Source organism: Manis pentadactyla, chromosome 14 (genome assembly GCF_030020395.1).
Source record: "Manis pentadactyla isolate mManPen7 chromosome 14, mManPen7.hap1, whole genome shotgun sequence".
NCBI lineage: Eukaryota > Metazoa > Chordata > Mammalia > Pholidota > Manidae > Manis > Manis pentadactyla.
The window spans coordinates 79,859,555-79,879,752 of record NC_080032.1 but is presented as its reverse complement, the minus strand read 5'-3'; the positions used below and the strand labels follow the sequence as shown (position 1 = coordinate 79,879,752).

The 20,198-nt window shown below is 41.0% G+C and overlaps 1 protein-coding gene and 1 non-coding gene across 4 annotated transcripts in view; both read left to right on the top strand.

Annotated features, from left to right (window-relative positions):
- The window catches only part of BCAT1 (branched chain amino acid transaminase 1), a 107,273-nt gene that overhangs the window by 32,213 nt on the left and 54,862 nt on the right, over window positions 1-20,198 (top strand). The window contains exons 1-3 of one of the 3 annotated variants that reach the window (XM_036889492.2): window positions 4,333-4,722; window positions 5,709-5,780; window positions 15,480-15,680. In XM_036889492.2, coding sequence (XP_036745387.2) covers window positions 4,519-4,722; window positions 5,709-5,780; window positions 15,480-15,680 — 477 coding nt within the window. In that variant the 5' untranslated portion in view covers window positions 4,333-4,518. Of the gene's footprint in view, window positions 1-4,332; window positions 4,723-5,268; window positions 5,638-5,708; window positions 5,781-15,479; window positions 15,681-20,198 lie in introns of those variants that run through there. The other 2 variants (XM_036889494.2, XM_036889493.2) reach the window with 2 other exon arrangements.
- Window positions 7,990-8,120, top strand: LOC118914600 (small nucleolar RNA SNORA18). The gene has a single exon (XR_005025680.2). It is a non-coding gene; the product is annotated as a small nucleolar RNA SNORA18 (small nucleolar RNA).

Genomic DNA, 20,198 nt, shown 5'->3' with positions numbered 1-20,198 from the left:
CTTGTCCCCTCCTAGCATAAGCCAAAAGCTCTGTCCTTTCACTATATCTCTAAATAAAAACCTATACCTTACTCTCCTACCTTAAGTATTTATAAAGCTCATCTTCAACTTCGTAAACAAGAACCCCAGCATCAGTAAAAGGTAGCCAGAGAGTCAGAGGCAGGAGCCAGAACTTGGGATGGGTTGGGGAGCTTATTAAATATTTTGTCGTAAGGCTGGTGTAAAGCCTTGAAAATTTTTCAGTAAAGCCAAAAAGAGATGATGCTCGGATTTGAGATGATTTCCCTGCATTGCCATGCTAAGACCAGCTTAAAGGGAAGGAGGGCTGAGGCACTTGAAAGCTGTTTCGTACTAAAATGGCAATAATATGGCTGGAGAAACTGCAGCTGTCAGGTACTTGGAGCTAGAATGTGTAGACGTTGGTGATCACTTGGTTGTGTTTGAAGGACGACCCTAATGTTTCTAGCTGGGGTGACTGCATGAGTAGGGGCAGCACCCTAGAGCCCACAGGCCAGCCAAATCCACTCTGTCCATATTTGTAAATACAGTTTTATAGGGACACAGCGAGGCCCATTCTTTTACATTATTGTTTATGTTTTGTGATAGACAGATTTGCGGAGTTGCAGCAGACAGCCTGTAGCCCTCGACACCTGAAATGTTTGCAATCTGCCCTTTCAGAAAGTGTTGGCCACCTGAGGTAAATCATCATTACCTACATTTACTGAGGGATTGAGATTTACCAGGCAAGGTGCTAAATAATTTATGTATGTTACATATGTTAAGATAATCTATCCCAGTTGGCAAACGGGATGTGTTGCTATTGTCCCATTTCACAGATGAGAAACTGAGGCACAGACACGACATTCTTACCTCATAGCTTCAGTTACACGTACATGCCAGTGACTCGATAAATGTTACTTCTAATCCAGACCTCTCATTTGGGCTTCCACAGGCTTATCTCTAACAGCTAGTCCCAGGTCACCTCAAAATTCAGTGTGTCCCCAACCAAATTCCCACTCATCCCCTCAGACCATGTCATCTTTCAGCATTCTATTTTTCTTGGTGAATATCACCAACCAGACACACACACCAGAATCCAAGGAGGCCTCCTGGCACCTTTGTCTCTCTCCCTTCTTCCTTCTCATCTCCATTCTAAGGATTGCTGAAATCTGGCTGCTTCTCTCCAACTTTGTCACCTACCACCTGCTAAGTCCACCTTATTAATAGGATCATCTCATATGTGGGTTCTGCAAGGGCTGCCTCATAAATCCATCGCTTTACACCCAGGCCCTCCTCCAATCTCCAAACTGCAGCCACAGGGGACCTGACCCTGTCAACCTCCCACCCTATTTCCTGCCAAATCCTTTCAATGTTTGTTTTTTTTTTTTAGTTCTAGGAGTCCCTGGGTCCTTTCATTGTGCTTTTGCATTGTTTCATTGTTTTTGAGTTATTTTACGGATAGCTGATAGAAATTCAAAATCATTCTGTAGACAGTCACATAAATTCTGCAGGTCGGGGTTCAATTAACTTCTCTCCCCTACTGTGAGGGGAGCCAGTTTTATATTTATACGCAAATTCACATCACTATTCCTGACCCAGAAACTGTCTGTTCTTTGAACCAGTTTTAACATCTGACTGGTCACTTCATTAAGTGAGTTAAGCACAGTCTGTGATACAAGTTCATTTCATGTCTATGTGACAGCCAGGCTTTTACCTTTTTCGGGGAGTGTAGAGAAAATGGAAGTTCCATGGCCTGGATTCTTGCCTGACGCTGGCCTGCTTGCCCAGTGGGCACGTGCAGTGCTCGCAGGCGCAGGCTTGCACACATGTGGGCATTAAGTTATTACTGACTATGTGAAGAGCTCCGCCGTGCTCTGGGGCTGCAGATGGGGGGCGAGGGTGGGCAGAGACCGGCTTCTGCAGGCGGACTTGTCCTGAGAGGGACGGGATTCTAGGTTGTGACCTGCCACCACGAGAATAAAGCTGGCTAATAATCCCTTTTACCTCAAGAGCATTCCATCCTCATTTTTCAGTCTCCCTGAATTCAGAGTGAACTTGCCCAAGGCTTAAACCCTCAGGCAAGACAGGGAGTTTCTCCTTTTTTAATTCTATATGGCACCACAAGGTTGGCCCTTTGCCTCCTACCCTGGCCAGTCTCTCCCCAGACAGAGCACCTTCCACTTGTCTCTCGCCCTGGTCTTTTGGTTCCTTGTAAGCACTACGTTCCTTTCCTTCTCAGAGACGTCCTTTTGGCCTGGAATTCACTTTCATCCCAAACGTTTTCCATCCCTTCCTGCAATACATTTTAGTTATCCTCCAAATTTGTGCCCCAGGATTCCTTTCTAGGCCCAAGTTGAGAGGCTGCTAAAGCACAGGTAGCCCTTGTTACGTCTGCAATTTTACATTTGTAGCATTAATTATGCTTTTTAACACAAGTAACATTTTTCTATCTGTCTGGAAGCAATGCATGATAATGGGATGGAGGTATGTTCACATGGCATCTCCAACGACTAGTCCAGTGCCTTTGCAAATGTTACACATATAATGTAGATCTTTGATCTTAAGCACTTGAGTGCTCAGAAGAAAGGTGCAATGAAAAAATATGAGTCATCAGTAATTTGTTCAGCCATGAAAATGGAGAGGCAGCAAAACCACTGGGCTGACTTAAAAGTTATTTTACCAGCAAAACCGGGTTTATTCAGGAATAGCAAAAAATTAGAATCTGGATCATGCAAGCTACAGCAAAACCATAGGTTAGTCCTGAAAAGAAAAGCAGACCAAATCTCTTTCCTAGAGCCAAAAGGCCGAGTGGGCAGGCTTTTCTAAGCACAAAGCCCATTGGAGGAAACTGGGAGTCCCATTATCATGGGTTCTCATTGGCTGAGTTGTAGCAGCCTCTCATTGGCTGGGCCATTGTCGGGAGGCAAGGCAGAAACCCTCCTTCCTGCGGCTGGGGATTAAAGTAGCTGAAACAGTGTCGCCTGGGTGTCTTTCCGTGGGTCTGAGATTTAGAGGAGGGATAGGCTGAGAGCTTCCCCAGCAGACCGCCTATGGCATGTCAGCGAGGTTTCCTTAATTTTCACAAAGGCTATCAGGAACCTTGTTCAGAAAGTCAAATTACAGTTGCTTGATGGGGGAAGAAACAGGCCAGTCAATACAAACTTCACAAAGTTTGGCTCTTGAAAGAAACGGTACAGGAGATGCTATGGGTACTTCTTAAATAACACCATTATTGTATTAATGCTTTCTTGACTGAAAAGGGATTTACAAGTAACATTAAAAATAGCAAGAAAATCGAAGTTGTGTCCTGGCTACTTTTAAAACAATAGGCTTTGAATGAATATCATATAGGCATTTAAGCCATCTATTGACTACAAATGAGTTGTTTATAACGCTTCAACGAAGGGTTTCTTATTCTTAGGGTTGGGCAGAGGTCAAGAACTGGCAGCCCTAGCATTTACTTAGTCTGTACTTTAAAAAATTTTTCTTTAAAGAAGAGAAGACTGGTTTCCAGTGACATGTGACCCGCTCAGGCTCTGATTTTTTGGAGCTTAGAACTCCACCCCAGCATAAGAGGCTTTTCAGTGCCTTATATAAAGGGACGGGAGGGAGGGAGAAGTGAAGGCCGTTTTCTGAATTAATAAGAGCTTTTTCTGCTTTTAAGGCTGTAGGAAATCATTTCTAAAACCGGACCACATTTAAGCGCTCTTGCCCATAATAAACCGCCTTATCCCTTTCCAAGATCAAGTCAACCCAAGTTACCACTTCCTATTAATTTAAAAGACCAGAAAGGCTCATCATTCAGGCTGATGTTGCACCGGGAGAACGCAGCGGGGGGGGGGGGGGGTGTAGGGGGGAACCAAGGCTGCTAACGATCTTCCTTTTCGCCTTTACGCGTCTGATGGCCCGCTCAGTTCTGTATGTTGCTTTCACAGGCCTACATCAGAAAACTCAGAACATTTCATTTGGGAGCTCTAGGTTTATTTCGCCCTAGAACGATGAATGGGTGGGAGGATCTAAGTGGCATCTTTGGGAAGAAGCAGCTCTTAGGGGATACGAGCCTGGCAGCCCCTGAACAGACCGAGTCACAAATCAGACTTGGTTAGGTGGCCCAAAGAAATCTAAATCCCGGCTTCACGTTCTCCCCCTTCAGTTTGCAGGCGGGGTTCCGTGGCAGTTAAGAGCCCACGCCCAACGGCCCATTCTGGGCTGCAAACCGCGGGGGGGGGGGGGGGGGGGAGGGGCAGGAACTGACTTGTGTGGGTTTGAGGAAGGAAAATCTCCCGTATGTAAATCAATTTCCCTGGGGTTGCCTTCCACGGCCGGGGGGGCGTTTCTGGGCCTCTCCCCGGGGTTGTTCAGTAAATAAGGATGTTTGTCAAGTGCTGCACCTGGAAAAGCGCTCGGTCGTGACGCGCGCTCTCGTGCCCCAGCCGGAGAGCCGGCGGCGGGCACTCGGGCTTCGGTTTTCCCGATTGCAGAACGCAAAGGGCGGACGGGTGGGCTCCTCCCCGAGGGATGCTGGAGGCGCTGCGTGGTTCCCTGCGCCGCGCCCTGGCGCGGGGCCCCGGGCTGCGGCCGCCCGCGTCCCGCGGTCCTTGCGCCCCGGCTGCGCCCCGCCGCCCGCTCTCGCCACCAGCCGCGCGCTGGGTGCCGTCGCCGCGCCCCCGGAGCCGCCCCATGGCCAGCCCGTCCCCCGCCGTCACGGGCCTGGCCCGCCAGGTACCCCAGCCCGCGGAGCTGGCGGGAGGGGGGCGGCGTGGACCCACTCCCCAGGCCAGCGCGCCGCGCTGCAGCCGCCCCCTGCCCGCCCTCGGGGTCCCGCAGCGCCGGTCCGCCTCCCCCAGCGCTGGATACCCGGCCCGCGAACGCCGCCTCGGGGAGGCCCCTGCCGGCCAGGTCGGTCGCCCCCTGCCCGCCCTCGGGGTCCCGCAGCGCGCCGCCCGCCGCCGGGGGACGTCAGCGTCGCCGCGGAAGCCGCTTTGGGGCTGGGGGAGAGCGGAATTCCTGGGCTGCCAAGAGTGACAGCCACGTCCTGCGCGCCTCGCCACCCCCAAAATATTTTGACCGCAGCCTTCTGCCCTCGTGGGTCCTTTTCTTCCCTCTCACCCCCCTACTTATTTAGCAGATCAGGCCCTTTTTTTCTTCAAGTCTATACCTTTTTCCAATTCGTCCATTTCCATTGTGTGTTTAGGTATCTTTTCATTCACCCCCTGATTCCCCGAGGTTTTGCCCTGCACCGGGGGACCCTGCGCGCGGAGAAATGGTTCGCTCTGGGCCGCATCCCTTTTCCAGGCTCGCTATTGTGCGCCCGTGATTGACAAGACCACGAGGCTGAGGGCGCGCAGGAGATTTTCCTATAAATGGCTTAAAACCCTAGTCTAGACTACTTACTTGGAATATAAGGGAGACAATCATCTACTTGTTCTTTGCTGGGGAACCCTGGCTTTGTAGGGCGAGCCAGGAATTAACCAGTCTTCCCCAAGCCGGGGTGGAGGACAAAAGCCCTAGCGTCCTGGCCCGCCGCAGGAGAGAGGCGTACAGACCACCGCCACTAGGACGCTCTGCTTTGGGGCTGAGCCTGGGCGTTTCGTCCTCCTTTTCTTGCTGGCTTAGGTACCGGGCACACGCGTAATGGTGAGTGAGAGTGATTACCCCCAGCCGCAGTTACTACCTGGTTTACTTAATGGATTTAATTCTTCTTTAAGGACAGCAAAAACGGATGCTCCGCAGAATGTACTGGAGAAGCAGGATCAAAAGAGGTGGCCGAGACTTTTAAGGTAAGTTGTTTGCCAGAGGTTAAATGAAACAGCCATTCAACTGCCATTTTTGTTGTTGTTGGGATTTGGGGCAATTTCCACTGTGTGGGTTATCTAGTAGTTCAGATATGCTGCCACACATTTTAAATTCCACTCTTAACAGGGAAGAAGATTACTTGGGGAGCAGTAATACATTCTTGCCATTTCAAATTACCTGGTGTTACTTATTTTATTTCATCATCATAAATTCTTTTGGAAAACCATTTGTGAATATTCACCTCGACATTTAATAAGGTTTAATCACCTGATTTTATAAGTTAAACTCGTGATTTTTCTCTTTAAGCAGTACCTAACATTTCACAGTAAAAGTGTTGTATTTTCTTGTATACTTTCTGAATTATGGGGTTTATATTAATCTCACAGTTCACAGAGGAATGGTGAGGAGCAAAAGAAGAGTCTTGTAAAAGTACTTTGAAAATTGTAAAAATACAAATGTAAGGTGTATTATTATTTTCTCTGTAAGTCATTCTCTCCACCCTCTCCAGCCATGGAGGTTTTCGCTTCTCCTCTGTGCTTCGTTCCACTCTCCTGCTGCCTGTTTCAGTCACTGTCAATTGTCATCCGTAGCACAGAATGTCCTAATGATCTCACATCCTGGCAGGGTTCAGAGAGGGAGGGGAAACTTGACTCATCAATTTCATATACACCCAGCTCTTACTATGTGCCAGGGACTGTGCCGGACATTGGGAACCAAAGATAAATTCAAGATAGGGTCTCTGTTCTCAGGAATTTTTTAAACCCAAAATATATTAAATAGCATAATTTCCTTACTAAAGTAAGTGTGAATTTCATTTGTCCTTAATATTCCTGGTCCTTTCCTGATAATATGTCCACAGCCCTATCACTAATATAATCTCCCATGCTGGTCTGTGAAAACTATGCTCTAATACATTGTGGGAACTCAGATACTGAGATTTGGGTCCTACAAGGAATGAGATACAAGGGACTGCTACTTGATTATCTCTCAGGGTCATTTTATACGGGAGGTAAATTTTTCAAAAAATATAAACATGGTTTTTCCCCAAAGGCCATTATACTTTTATACATACAAGAATTTTTGCAAAGGGAAGAGTTCACAATGAAAGTAAGTTATTTGATAATTTAGATGATTACATGTTAGGTTTTAGTTAAATGGGAGGTATTTGTATACTCACGTATTTACTTATCAAAGTATGCATTGTAATGGTGTTTGTATTTACGGTGCATATGTGATGAGGCCAGTGAAAAATGAAATTGATAATTTGGGGGAGAAGAATGGTGAGGTTTATGGAAAAATCTTTGTTGACCTAATTTTTTATTTTTCTTGCTTTACCCCATTAATTAACTTTCGAAGTGCCGTTTGGGTTTCTCATGGGGCCTTTTCACCTTGCATTCCCCTCCTCCATTTTGATGCAGTCATTTTAAAGTGAAGGTGCAGTTTTCCAAAAGGGCCCAGCAATGAGCTATCTTGTTATTGCACAGTCGGATGGGATCTTTCTTTGGGCTCAAGAGTCATCTTTGTTTCAGAGGTCACCTGCTTATTCCTTCCGGTTCCCTCTGCTTTACAAGTCTCTCCAGAATGTGGCACTCCAAATTTGTGATTCTCCTCTTCATACCTCCCTGGTTCGATTTTGAAAGAGTGCCTCTAAAAGGTAATGAACACAGCACCTAAGGCTTTCCAAATAGAATAATAAAAATGCACTCAGTGTAGAATAAAATGAGGTCATTTGTCATATACATACAATTTTGTTGAAACGGTTATAATACAGATGTCTTTGAAAGTTAAGCATTGTGGCCAATGCTGAAAAACACAGTTGAGATCAGTGGCGAACAAAAGATGTCACTGCTGGCTAACACAGTCCTCGGATGCACTGAACCCAGTTGCTGGCACCTTCCATGTGCTTCCCCATTTCAGAGCAAATGGTCATCCCACCATGCGTTTTGAATTAGAAAGTTGTTTGTTCTTATTATGGCTGGTTTCTGTCAATATTTCTTGTCATTACACAATCCAGTCATTGTGTGCTTCCAAATTCTCCCACAAGCATATGGTATGAAACATCCTGGCTTTGAAGTTGTCAGAGAACTTGGAACATTGAAAGTAACATTAATTATGTAGGGAAAGGTGTCATTTTACAAATTCTGTTATTTTTATCCATCTCTGGAGAGGAAATGTAGAAAAAGAAAACGGTTTCTTGAGGTCTATCCCGATAGGGCTCTTTCTGTCCACCTACATGGTTGGAAATGCCTCATAGTGTATATATGAGGTTTCCTTTACTCACAGAACTGTGTGTTAGCTCTGTGGCAAAGAACTACAAGACAGGTCTGCTCCACCTATGAAAGAACTGATAGAGAATTGTTTTTTAATCTTAGTTATTTGCATATCCCAATGATCTATACTATTCCTAGGGTATGACAGCTTAGGACTGAATATGATTTGAACTTAACTCAGGGTTAGAGGGTATCTGAAATTGAGAACCAGGGAGATCCATCTCCTCTCACCTTAAATGTGGCCCCAAAGTAAACTGCTTGAAGAAATGGAGCTCAGATTACAGGTGGGGAGTTTCTGAATTATGTCCATATTCAAGAGGAAAGCAAAGAAGCTGAGCTAAAAGAATACTGGACTGACTGATAATAACTGGATTGAACAAAAGTTGATATTAGAAGGACTTTTTATTGAAGATCATGCCTCACTTTGGAGAAGCAAAGGTGATTGGCAGTGGAAGGAATCACCATATTACTAAGTTCTTAAAAAATTTGTTGACTGATTTTGCCTATGTTGCGTATGTTGCATAATAAAAATAACCCTTTATAGTTTAAAAAAGAAAAGGAAAATGAAAATGGTTTCTAAAAAACAGTGATAAACATTGTTTATGAAATCTGTTTCTTTTATGGCAGTGATTTTTTTTTCACCTTAGAACTGTATTTCACTTCTACTCAAAACCAGTCACACACCTTCAGGTAATATTGTTTGTCTTCTTTTGAATTTCATTCAACTGTATCACCTCATTGTTTAGATGTAGTATTCTTCGGTAATTCCTTTTTGAGCTCAGGTTAAAAGCTGTTATTTTTAGTTTTCAGCTTCGCAGAAGTATTTTCAGATAAAGGAAATTAGTGTTTGAGGAAATTCTGAAGCCACCCAATTGTGCATTACTTTGAACTGCATATAGGGGAGTCCTTATGTACAAATTAGAGAGATGGCCGCTATTCAGATCATTAAGAAATCCCATATCTTACAAAAAGATGTGGGGGTTTACTGAAATAGAGCTAATACCTGGTAATTTAATTATCCTATTCAATTTCCAGAAACTTAGTATTAGCACGTTATAATTACAAAAACACTAAGCTGAGTGTAAAAACATCTTATTCTGTGTCTCTGCTTTGCCTTCCACTAACTTGATTTCTCAGGGCCAGGGGCTCACTATGGGTGGTCCCAGGGGAATTTTAGAGACTTCGGAAAAGTAAAAATTACACTGGGCCTTGATCATTCTCAAAATTGGTTCTTTAAAGGTTTTTAATAACACAAAAGGTCTTTTATGAAATACACTAAATACAAGTGTTTTGTTTTTTAATAAAAACTGTAGCATTCTATTATGCTGAGATGTACAAACCATGAACGTCAGTCCAAGTTTAGTGAAGTTTAGAACAGAATTTAACCAGGCATATTTGATATGTTTAATTGTTACTGTGTTAAGTGAGGCCAATATAATAAAGAGAAATGATTCCCGTTTCCATTTTGATCAAATCAATTTAGAAGGATTTCACAGAGCCAAACCAAGCATTTTGGAAGATGAGCTCCATGTAGAGTGGGTGTACAGGCAGTGAGCATAGTAAATGCTAGGCAATTTGAAAAGCAGAGGATACCAAAGGCAACTGGACCAGATGAGGTGCTGGGGTAAGAAAAAAGGGAGTTTGAATAAGCTGGAGACATCACATACCCAGTGTTAAAAGTGGAGGAAATAACAGGGAGAGAAAGACGTTGAGTGGGGGAAGGCACCTGTAAGCCAAACTTTAGTCCTTCCATCTTTTCTTCCATGTTTGACAAAGGCATGTAAACAAGTACACTGGAGGGCTGGTAAGTGTTGAGGCACTGGGCTAACATGTATCCAAAGTACTGCCTCACCTATGTTCCTTGGTAACAGAACCCTGATTTTGTTTGCAGCTCTCTGACCGACCCTGGGTGATACACTTTCATTACCAGCCTCTCTTGCAGCTAGAGAGACCAGTTTGACACATTGCTAATCAATAAGGCACAGGGAATCTCTGGGAAATTTTTGCTTTGTTGATCAAAGAGAACAGATTGGTCAGGTACTGTCTGTGCTCTTCCTCCTCTTTCTTTGGATCTTGATTAATCATGAAAGCTGAAGCACTTCTTTTTGACTCTTGAGGAGGAAGCCAGGAAAATCACAGAGGATTGACTGACATTAGGGATTCTGCTCCTTGGCTGATCTGGATTCGTTATGTGAGAAAACTGACTCCTACTGATTTGCTTGCAGTGAATGTATTACTAGATGATAAGTAAAAGATTTATGCACAACAGTAGTGAGCAGTAGAACTGAAGATAAGTTAGTGCCATACTTGGGATCCTTAATTTTGGGGCTTAAACAAATGGACTTGAATCTGTTGTCATTTAGCTCTTCATGGACATTGACAGTCATGATAAAGCATGTGGTTATGTTCATTAAGGATTATAATGAAGAGATACAGGATATTTGTTACTGAGGGGGTAGTAGATATTGAAGAATCTTGCTAAAGAGATATTTGAAAGTACAAGTGTCTCAGTGCAGTGATATGGGAGACTCAAGGTTGGGAGATGTGAGAACGATAAATGACCTTCAAACTAATAAAGACGCAGAAAAAAAATTAGTAACAATTCACAATAAATTTTTTAATGGAGGTCATTTGGGAAGGGGGAATATGCCCAGGGTAGTAGTTAAGGATTTTCTATCTTTCATTTTTCTTCCCTTCTTTACAGTAGAATTTTTAAGTAAAATAATAAACATGCATTCCTCTTATTAAATTAAGTTAAGGGTGAAGAAGTAAAGAAGCAGAAAGTCATATGAATATCACAAATAGACACAAAGTTTTGGAGGAAATGTGTGTTTTTTGAGGTATGTTCCGTTTGAGATAACCAAGGTCCCGAGGTTGCAAAAGAATACATGGTATTTGGGAAGAATTCACAAATCCGTGACACTGGACTCTCTTAAGTCAGTGGTTCTCAGCCCTTCTTGTGCAGTGGAATCCTCTGGAGATCTTTAAATAAAAATTGGTGCATAGCTCCACTTCTGAGTTTCTTATTTTTTTTCTCCCCCTGAGTTTCTTTTTTGTTGATTTTGGGTAAGACATGGGCATTGGTATTTTTCTAGAAAAAATTCTTCCCTTGTGAATCAACTGGGCAGCCAGTGCTGGGGACCCATTGCTCTTCAAGTTGATGAAATCTTTAAGGGACAAAGTGTGGTATGATTCTCAGCCTTGATCACACAGTTAGAATCACTTGGATAAGTTAAACAAACAAAACAACCACCCTCCTGCCGTATCCCTCTGAGATTCTGGTTCAGTCCTGCCGTGGGGTCCTGGTTAGTGGTTTAGAAACCTCCACAATTGAATCCAGTCTGTAGCCTGGGTTGAGAGTCACTGATGCAGATCAGAAGTGTAGAGGCTCAGGGAAATGCTCATCACAGTTAACCAGATTTTTGTGTTTTACCATCAGCTAAACTGTTCTCCTCCCTGCTATGCTCTTCATACTTTTGAAACAGCAAGAAGCTAAAGCATGGTAGCCATGCCTCTAGTTTTATCCTGGAAGGCTCCTCCAAATTGCTTGGATTAGAGAGATTAGCTGGGGTTACTTTAATTGCCAGCAGACCCTATGGTAAAGATTCCTGGGGAAATAAGGAAGATGGGGTGTAATCTTAGGTGCACAGCACCAGAGCTCATGGAAAATTGGAATGTAGGTCATTCTTCAAGGAAGTGACTGGTTCTCTTGGCCCATCCATTTTCCCTACTTCAGCAGCCCCAGTGTCTTCGTGACTTTACCTTCTGCCACTCCACTCCCCCCCCATTTCCCCCACTGGGCACTTTGCCAAGCTTGTTCTCACCATAGGACCATTGCACTTGCTTCCTCTGCCTGAAATACTTTGTCCCTAGATGTCTACAAGTCTACATACCTTCTTTCTTCATTTAAGTATCTGCACAAATGTCACTTCATCAAGAAGGTCCTTTCTAAGGCCTTCTATCTAAAATAAGTATTCTCTTTCCCACTCTATCTTTTTAAGCAGTTTTTACTTGATAGCACTAATCACCTCCTGACATCTTTGATCCATTTATTTCTTTATACTGTTTTCCCTGTTAGATAAAAGGACTTGTTTTGTTCCCTGACGTTCCTTTGGGCCTACAGCAGTACAGGTACATAGGAGCTCAAAAAATATTAGGCCTAATGAATGAATAACCTGCTTCGCTGCCCTGCCTGCCCATGGCTGACAGTGAGCTTGCCCGAGAAGGAAGGGCTGAGCTGTTCGCACCCTGGTCTCCTGCTTACTTAGTGCCTGAGCCACTGCCGGCGCAGCCAGTGTTCACTGAGTGAATAAAAGGGGAAAAATGCTGAGAATCATAAAGCAGATGAGGAGGAAAGAGAAGCAAGGGGACGAAACAACAAAAAGAGTCACCCCATAGTTGTTTGATACGAGGCAAAGCCATAATCTTGTTTTTAAAATATTCTCTGTAGTTTGTCATTGCAATAAAGTTGTATGTACTCTATTGCCTCTTGTTTCCATGGCTGGTAGAGTTAATCTGCAAACTTAGTCATCCTTAAGGTGGTATAAGGATTGGCTTCTTGTTGATCGGCTCATGATAGACCTGATTGCTAATGATAGAAATAGCAGCTGGGAGGTCTTGCTTTTGAAGACCCATGCAAGTTATTGATTCCGGCATTCAAAAGAAAAAAAAAGCCAATCTCTGCTGCCTTTGAAGTATGTAAATTCATATCCCGAATTCATCAGGTTTAAAAAACTCAGCCGTTTTCCTCACCCTCTTCCTCTGTACTTTCACTTACTCCCCTCCCCTGTTACTAGGAAACTTCTCTTAGTACTTTTAATAGGTGAAAATTTGCATTGTTTTACTCTATTGTTAGGGTTCCACATTTTTCTTAGTCTCTGATCCCTTCCTGGCCACTAAGAAAAGCTCACTAAAGAAAATCACAGGCTTCGTTGTACAAGAGTACTGTGAAACCATTCATGTCATAAAAAGTTGATGTTAGCAGCATTTCACTCACTTTGAACCCTGGTCATCTTCTGTGGATGAGCCTGGCGTTCATTAGGGAGTGTATCTGAAATCAGCCAGATGTTATTTTCAGTGTATAAGAAAACTTGTACTGTATTATTGTATGTGTGAGGTGCTGCCCTCAGGTTGGAGATTTAATGGAATATTCCAGTTGGGGTTCTTGTCTAAACAGTCAAGAGGGATTGACAAATGTTTTTAATGGGCCAGATAATAAATATTTAAGGCTTGAAGGTCATCAGGTTTCTATTAACAAGTATGCTTTCCCTGAAGGTAAAAGAATGGTGTGACTGTTCCTATAAAACATGTTACACAGCATTCCAGGAGGCTACATTTGACCTGCAGGTGGAATTTGCCCAACATCCTACCTATTTCAGAGGATAAATGGAGAGAAATGGGATTCAAGGATCAAAACAATTTAGCTGAAATGTATCTCTATAAATAATTTTTTTTGGCATTTCATAAAGAGTTTTAAGTTAACTTGCTTGTATTAAATAGTGGTGGAAGAAAGTCACCCCCCCCACACCAATATGGCATTTTATTAGCATATTTTAACGTAGCATTACTCGACTAACCTAAAAATTACAGTGTTGACCTTAATGCCCCACACTTCACTGTAATGTTAGCTTTCTGTTTCAGATTATGCTTTCAGCCTAAATATTATTCTAAAAATAAAACTGATAATCATTCATAAGATATCAAATGACTAAGGCAGTCATAAGGCAGTGAACTAAAAGTCATGAGATCATTTGAAATATAATGATAAGGGCTGATGAGGTAAAGTTCTTTATTTGTAGGGGAACCTTCCACTACACAGTGGAATTAAGTAAGTGCGAATTAATGATGGTTCTGTATCGGTCTTCACTACGAGTACAGAGTAGGTCTCCTGCTAATATAGCTTCTGGGCAGTGTGGGCTTTATCATATTTACTTGAGGAAGTCATAATGCCTTTAAAACTTTTCCTGTAGAGTGCTTTTGTATTTTAAAAGAAGTGGAGTTTGATTTTTCTTACCAGCCTATTAATGTTGAACCTGTCCCTGGCTCATACTGTTTTTTAACTGGTCAAAAAGCTCCTACCCATGTGGTTTTACTTAGTCTTCTGCAACTATTTTTTTTTTTTTTGATAATTACTTTTTTATTGAAGGGTAGTTGACACACGGTATTACATTACATTAGTTTCAGGTGTACAACATAGTGATTCAACATTTATATACATGACAATTCTAGGTACCAGCTATCACCATACCAAGCTGTTACAATATCTTGACTATATTCATTACATCCCGGTTACTTACTATTTTACCATTGGAAGTGTATGCTTTTTTTGTTGTTGTTTGTTTTTTTTGTTTTTGTGAGGGCATCTCTCATATTTATTGATCAAATGGTTGTTAACAACAATAAAATTCTGTATAGGGGAGTCAATGCTCAATGCACAATCATTAATCCACCCCAAGCCTAATTTTCGTCAGTCTCCAATCTTCTGAGGCATAACAAACAAGTTCTTACATGGAGAACAAATTCTTACATAGTGAATAAGTTCTTACATGGTGAACAGTACAAGGGCAGCCATCACAGAAACCTTCGGTTTTGCTCATTCTGCAACTATTATAAAGTTAGCGGTGGTACTGGTTGTGATTCATATGCTCTGTGTTTTGGGTCATTTATAAATAGGCAAGCTGGCCATGTGGAGTGTTGGCGAAATGCTGCTGTGTGAAATTGTTTCTTACTACTATTATTTATCTTTCTTGCAATCAGAGGTCTTTTGTTCACTATTTCCTCAACATCAAACAGAGGATTTTTGTTTTGGTGTTCATTTTCTACTTCTCTGTTTTCAAAGAGGAAAACATTTGCTTCAGTCTGCTCATTTCTACTAGAGTGTCCCCCCCACCCTGGGAGTCAGGGTTGAAGGGTTATGCCAAGAATTCTTTGGGGGAGTTGGAACATAACCACTACTAAGAGGTTCAGTTCTTAATGATGTTCATTTCAGTTTCACACATCGTCACGAGTGTTGCTGTTTTTATTATTGAGGACACCCCTTTCTTCTTCCCCAAGTGCTCAACATGAGTCTTACAATGAGAGCAAAGAAGGGGTATGTTCCTCTTTTTCCATCATTTTACCACATTTGCTTTTTTTGCTCCTGTTTCTTAATATCACTGAATTTGGTTCTGATCTTGATTGGCAGTGTGCATTGCAGAGATCTCAAACAACAGGCCGCGTTCTGAATGCAGGCATGATTTGTTTGGCCCACGTCATGTTGTTCAGTTTTTCTGAGTTAGTCACCAACGTTTAAAAGACAAATAATTCTGCTTTTTAGTGGCCAGTGACTTAAATTTTATCGGTTCACCCTCTGTATCATCTAGCCAGTGGATGTTCCCTAACTGTTCTTGAATGGCACTGATTTTTCTTCCCTAGGCTGAAGATCTAATAATCACACCAGCCACCATTTTGAAAGAAAAGCCAGACCCAGCTAATCTGGTTTTTGGAACTGTGTTCACGGATCACATGTTGGCGGTAGAGTGGTCCGCAGAGGTTGGATGGGAGAAGCCCCAGATCAAGCCTCTTCAGAACTTGTCATTGCATCCCAGCTCATCGGCCTTCCACTACGCGGTGGAAGTAAGTATGTGGGAATTAATGATGGTGCCGTATCGGTCTTCACTGCGAGTACAGAGTAGCCCTCCTGCTGATAGAGCTTCTGGGCACTGTGGGCTTTATCGTATTTACTTGAGGATGTCATAAATGTCTTCAAGACTTTTCCTGTAGACAGTTGGGTTGACTAATAATTAAAACAGTAAGTCTTAGCCAGTTTTTCAGATAATCTTGTATTTTCTGTATCAGTAAAAAAATTCATGTAGAGCAAATGAGGACGATTGATGAGAAAATTAGCAAACTAAAATCTAGTACCTCTAATATTTTACTAACTTACCTCTCTTCTCAGATTTTCTAATGATGGAGAAAGGATCATTGAGTATAATATTATGGCTAGGTTTTCATGCTAACTGCATGTTTTTATGACCACCAATAGCATGAAGTTAGGCATGTTAAGAGACATGTCATGAATATCATCCTTCAGGCATGAGTGGAGTAACTGTACGCATAAAATATTAAATATCCAGCGAATGCTTTCTCTGGGCCCCCTTAGAACACACACTTAGCCAGATACACGATGCACTCCACCATTCCCTTGGACCCCATTTTATTTTACTCATTTTTCACATGTTGGAAATCTCTTCCAGAATATTGGGGTACTGGAAATAAGTAGTGGCCTATCTGTGAAGGGACTAAAAGACAGTAATAGTAAATACTCACAACAACAATGATAAAATTACTTTTGTTTCTTGAATTCCAGCAATGTACCCTGTACTGGATATCGTACATGGATCATCCCATTTAATTTTTTTAAGTGAGAAAGCATATGGTTTAGTATTCAGGTTCTGCAGTTGAACTTCCTGGGCTCCAGGTCTGTGTCTATTGCTTGATAGGGAGCTTTATGATTTGGGAAATTTATTTAATCACTTTATGTCTCCCATTTCTTTACCTGTAAAATTGAGGAAATGATCATGCCTACCTCCTAGTGTTGTTATTAGGATAAGATAATTCATTTAAGCATATGGAGCCATGCCTGGTGCATGAGAGCCCAGTTATTAGCTATTATTATATTATTATTAAAAGATATATTGTATGAAAAAGGTATTAATTAACCTTCAACTTCAATCACCACTGTCCAAATAAACATTGCATAATATTACAAATTTATAGGTGAGTGAAGACCCATCCAAAATGTAAGGTAGACTGTGTGTGTTTGATGTGTCGGTGTGGCGAGTGTGAACTACAGTGCCCAGAAGTCCATTTAAAGTCTCCTTCTAGTTAGAGTGGATTACAGGACATTCTCTTGTGAGCATTGGAAACCGGAGGCAGTGACCATTTTATTGCCTACACACGCCACTAGTCCAGGTGCTGTTGTGAAGGAATTTTGCAGATGAGATTTAAGTCCCTAATCAATTCATTTTAAAGTTAATCAAAAGCGAGATTATTCTGGGTGAGCCTGACCTTAGGATGTTGGTGCAGGTGTGCTCCTCCGCTGCCCCTCGTTTCTTGACCGCCGCTTGGGGATGAGCTGAAGCTCACCTTTGCTGGGGACAAGCCTGCTGGGGATCTTCTCTTCCTGACTGCCTGACCTACAGATTTTGAATTTGCTTGGCCAATTTCTTCTCACAAATTTAAATATATTAACGTACATACCTCCTGTTGATTCTGCTTCATTAGTTGAACTCTAGCCTTTGGACTTTATAATAAAATACCATTGAAATACCATAAAGTACCATTAGATTTTAATATAATAAAATGAAAACTTATATGGCTTCAGATTCCACTTTACAACTAACCTTTAAGGAACCACCACTTGTCAAATTTTGGAATAGTGTCAGGGAAGAATATCTGCAATTATCTGCAAGTGCTTTCAGAAATAGGTCTCCCTTTTTCAACTATGTATGTGTGTAAGATTGGATTTTCTTTGTTTACTTCATACTGCAAAAAGCAGATTTGAGAATCCACTTGTGTTCTGTTAAGCTAAATGGTAAAGATCTGTAATAATTAAAAACTGCCCCACTTAACACTGATTCTTTTGAAATATATAGATATTTTTCACTAAAATATGATATGTTTATGTGTCATGGTTCATTGTTAATAAATTTTAAATTTCTAACTGCTAATTTATAATATGATAGTGATAGAATAATGGCACAAATACAAGGTTTTGGTGGGACCTTCATAATTTTTAAGAGTGTAAAGGCATCCTGACACCAAAAGATTTGAGAAATGCTGCTTACGGATGTAACAGAATGGTCCTGCTGGTCATTTAATATATGTTCATTTTTACAAGAAAAGAAAATGTTTTCCATAGTGGTTTTACCAATATTTATACCCACCAGCCATGAAAAAGCATTTCTACTGTTCCACAACCTTGTCAACTCTTAGTATAGGAAGATTAAAAAATTTTAGAAAATTTACTGTAATGACATCTAATTGTGATAATTAATTTTTACTACTCTGAAGAAACCTAACATATTTTCATATGTTTATTGGCCAGTTGGCTATCTTCTTATTTGAAGTGGCTATTCATGTTTTTTTTGCTAACTTTTCTATTATGTTGTCCTTTCTTTTTGATTTCTAGAAGCATTTTATATATGTGAGTATGGGTCCTTGTAAGTCCAGGGAAGGAAAATCCTGGGGCAAAATACCTCTAAAGCCCGAAATCAATCAAAGGGAGAAATAAAATTTAAAACCCGTTTACTGCATACAAACTCCGGCCCGGGGCCGTCTCTCTCCTCTGCTCCTGAAGAAGCAAGCCAGCATGCAAGCCAGCCCCCTCCCCTTAACCTCCCAGGTTCAGACACACCCTCGGTTGCCCACCATTGATATGGAGATGAACTTCACCCCTGAGGAATGATGCAAATGCCCTAAAGCCATACTTCTCTCCACCCTTGTACTCTGTTTATTATGTTTTGATGACAAGAAGTATACTTAAAATTTTAAGTCCAGTTTATCAGTCTTTGCTTTTTATTTGGTATTTTTGTTTCTAACTTAAAGATTCTTTTCCTCCCCCAAGATTATGAAGACATCTTCCTATATTATCGATTTTTGCCCTTCACAGTTAGGTCTTTAATCCTACAAGTTGATTTTTGTATGAACTAGGGGTCCAATTTAGATTTTTCCGTCAGTGGATACCAGTTGTCCCAGCACCATTTAAAAACCACTCTTTTCCCCCGATATGTCATGCCACCTCTGCTGTGTACATGGGATTTGGCTTTTGGTCTGCATTTCTGTTCCAGTGTCTTGTCTATCTGGGTCTGTTCCATTGTTTTACTTGTCTAACTGCACAGATGGCAAACTGCCTTAACCTTTATGCCAAGTCATTCATGAGTCTTGATGTCTGCCTAGGACAAGTCTTTTTATTTGCTTTTCAAGAGTGCTTCGATATTTTGGGTTATTTGCTCTTTTAGATGTATATAATTTTTAGATTCAATTTATCAAGTCAGTCAAGTTTTGTAATTCAGTTTGCAACAAGAAAATAAAACACCATGATGTGATTTTCACTTGGATTATATTGAATATTTAAATCAAGTTGGAGAGAATCTGTATCTTTATAATATTGAGCCTTTAGGATCTATGAGCCCAAGATTGTTTGTACATTTAGTTAGGTCTTTAAAGACTTAATAAAGTTAAAGACTTATGGGTCTTTCACTCTTTTAGAACAATTTTCCTTCAAGTATTTCTCTGTTAATTCTATCACAAGTAGTATATTTACTTTCTAACTGCTGCTGTTATATAGGCATATAATTTTACATCTGGCTACCTTGCCTAAACATAATTTCAAAAGACTATGTCAGTTTTTCTAGATTTTCTACATATTTCATCTTACCTGTGTTTTATGATCTGTGACAGTTTTTTTCTTTTCCAGACCTAATACTTTTTATTTGATTATTCTTTATGATACTCATTATATAGTATTGAATTAAAGTAGTCAGAGCTGGTAATTTGTGATGTTCCCAATCTGAAAAGGAAAGGTTTGAATTTTACCATTAAGTATAATGCTTGCAACAAGTTTATGATCAATATCCTGTGTCCCTTAAGGAAGTTTCCTTTTTTTAATCTAGAAAACTTGTTAAAAAATCATAAATGAATGTTTAGTTTTCTTAGAAGCATTTAGTACATTTAATGAAATGAGCATACAGTTTTTTTTCACTATATTAAGTTTTTTCATTATATGAAGCTGTTAATAGAATGAACAGTTGATTTTCTAATATTAAACCAACCTCTGTTCCTTGGATATATCCAATTTAATCATGTTGTGTTAATCCTTTTATATGTTTTGCATCTATGTTACTCAGTGAGATTATCATATATAATCCTTCTATATATATTTGAGCCTATATAAAGTACATATAACTTGAAAATTATGAAGTAAATTGAGCCTTATGAAATTACCTTTTGTCATCTCTAGTAATGCTTCTTTTCTTTAAGTCTATTTGGTTTTATATTACTAAGACAACCTCACCAGGTTTATTTTGGAAGGAATTTATATGCTCTCTTTCTTTCTGTGTCTTTTTGCTTCTGATGTATTTTAGATGTTAT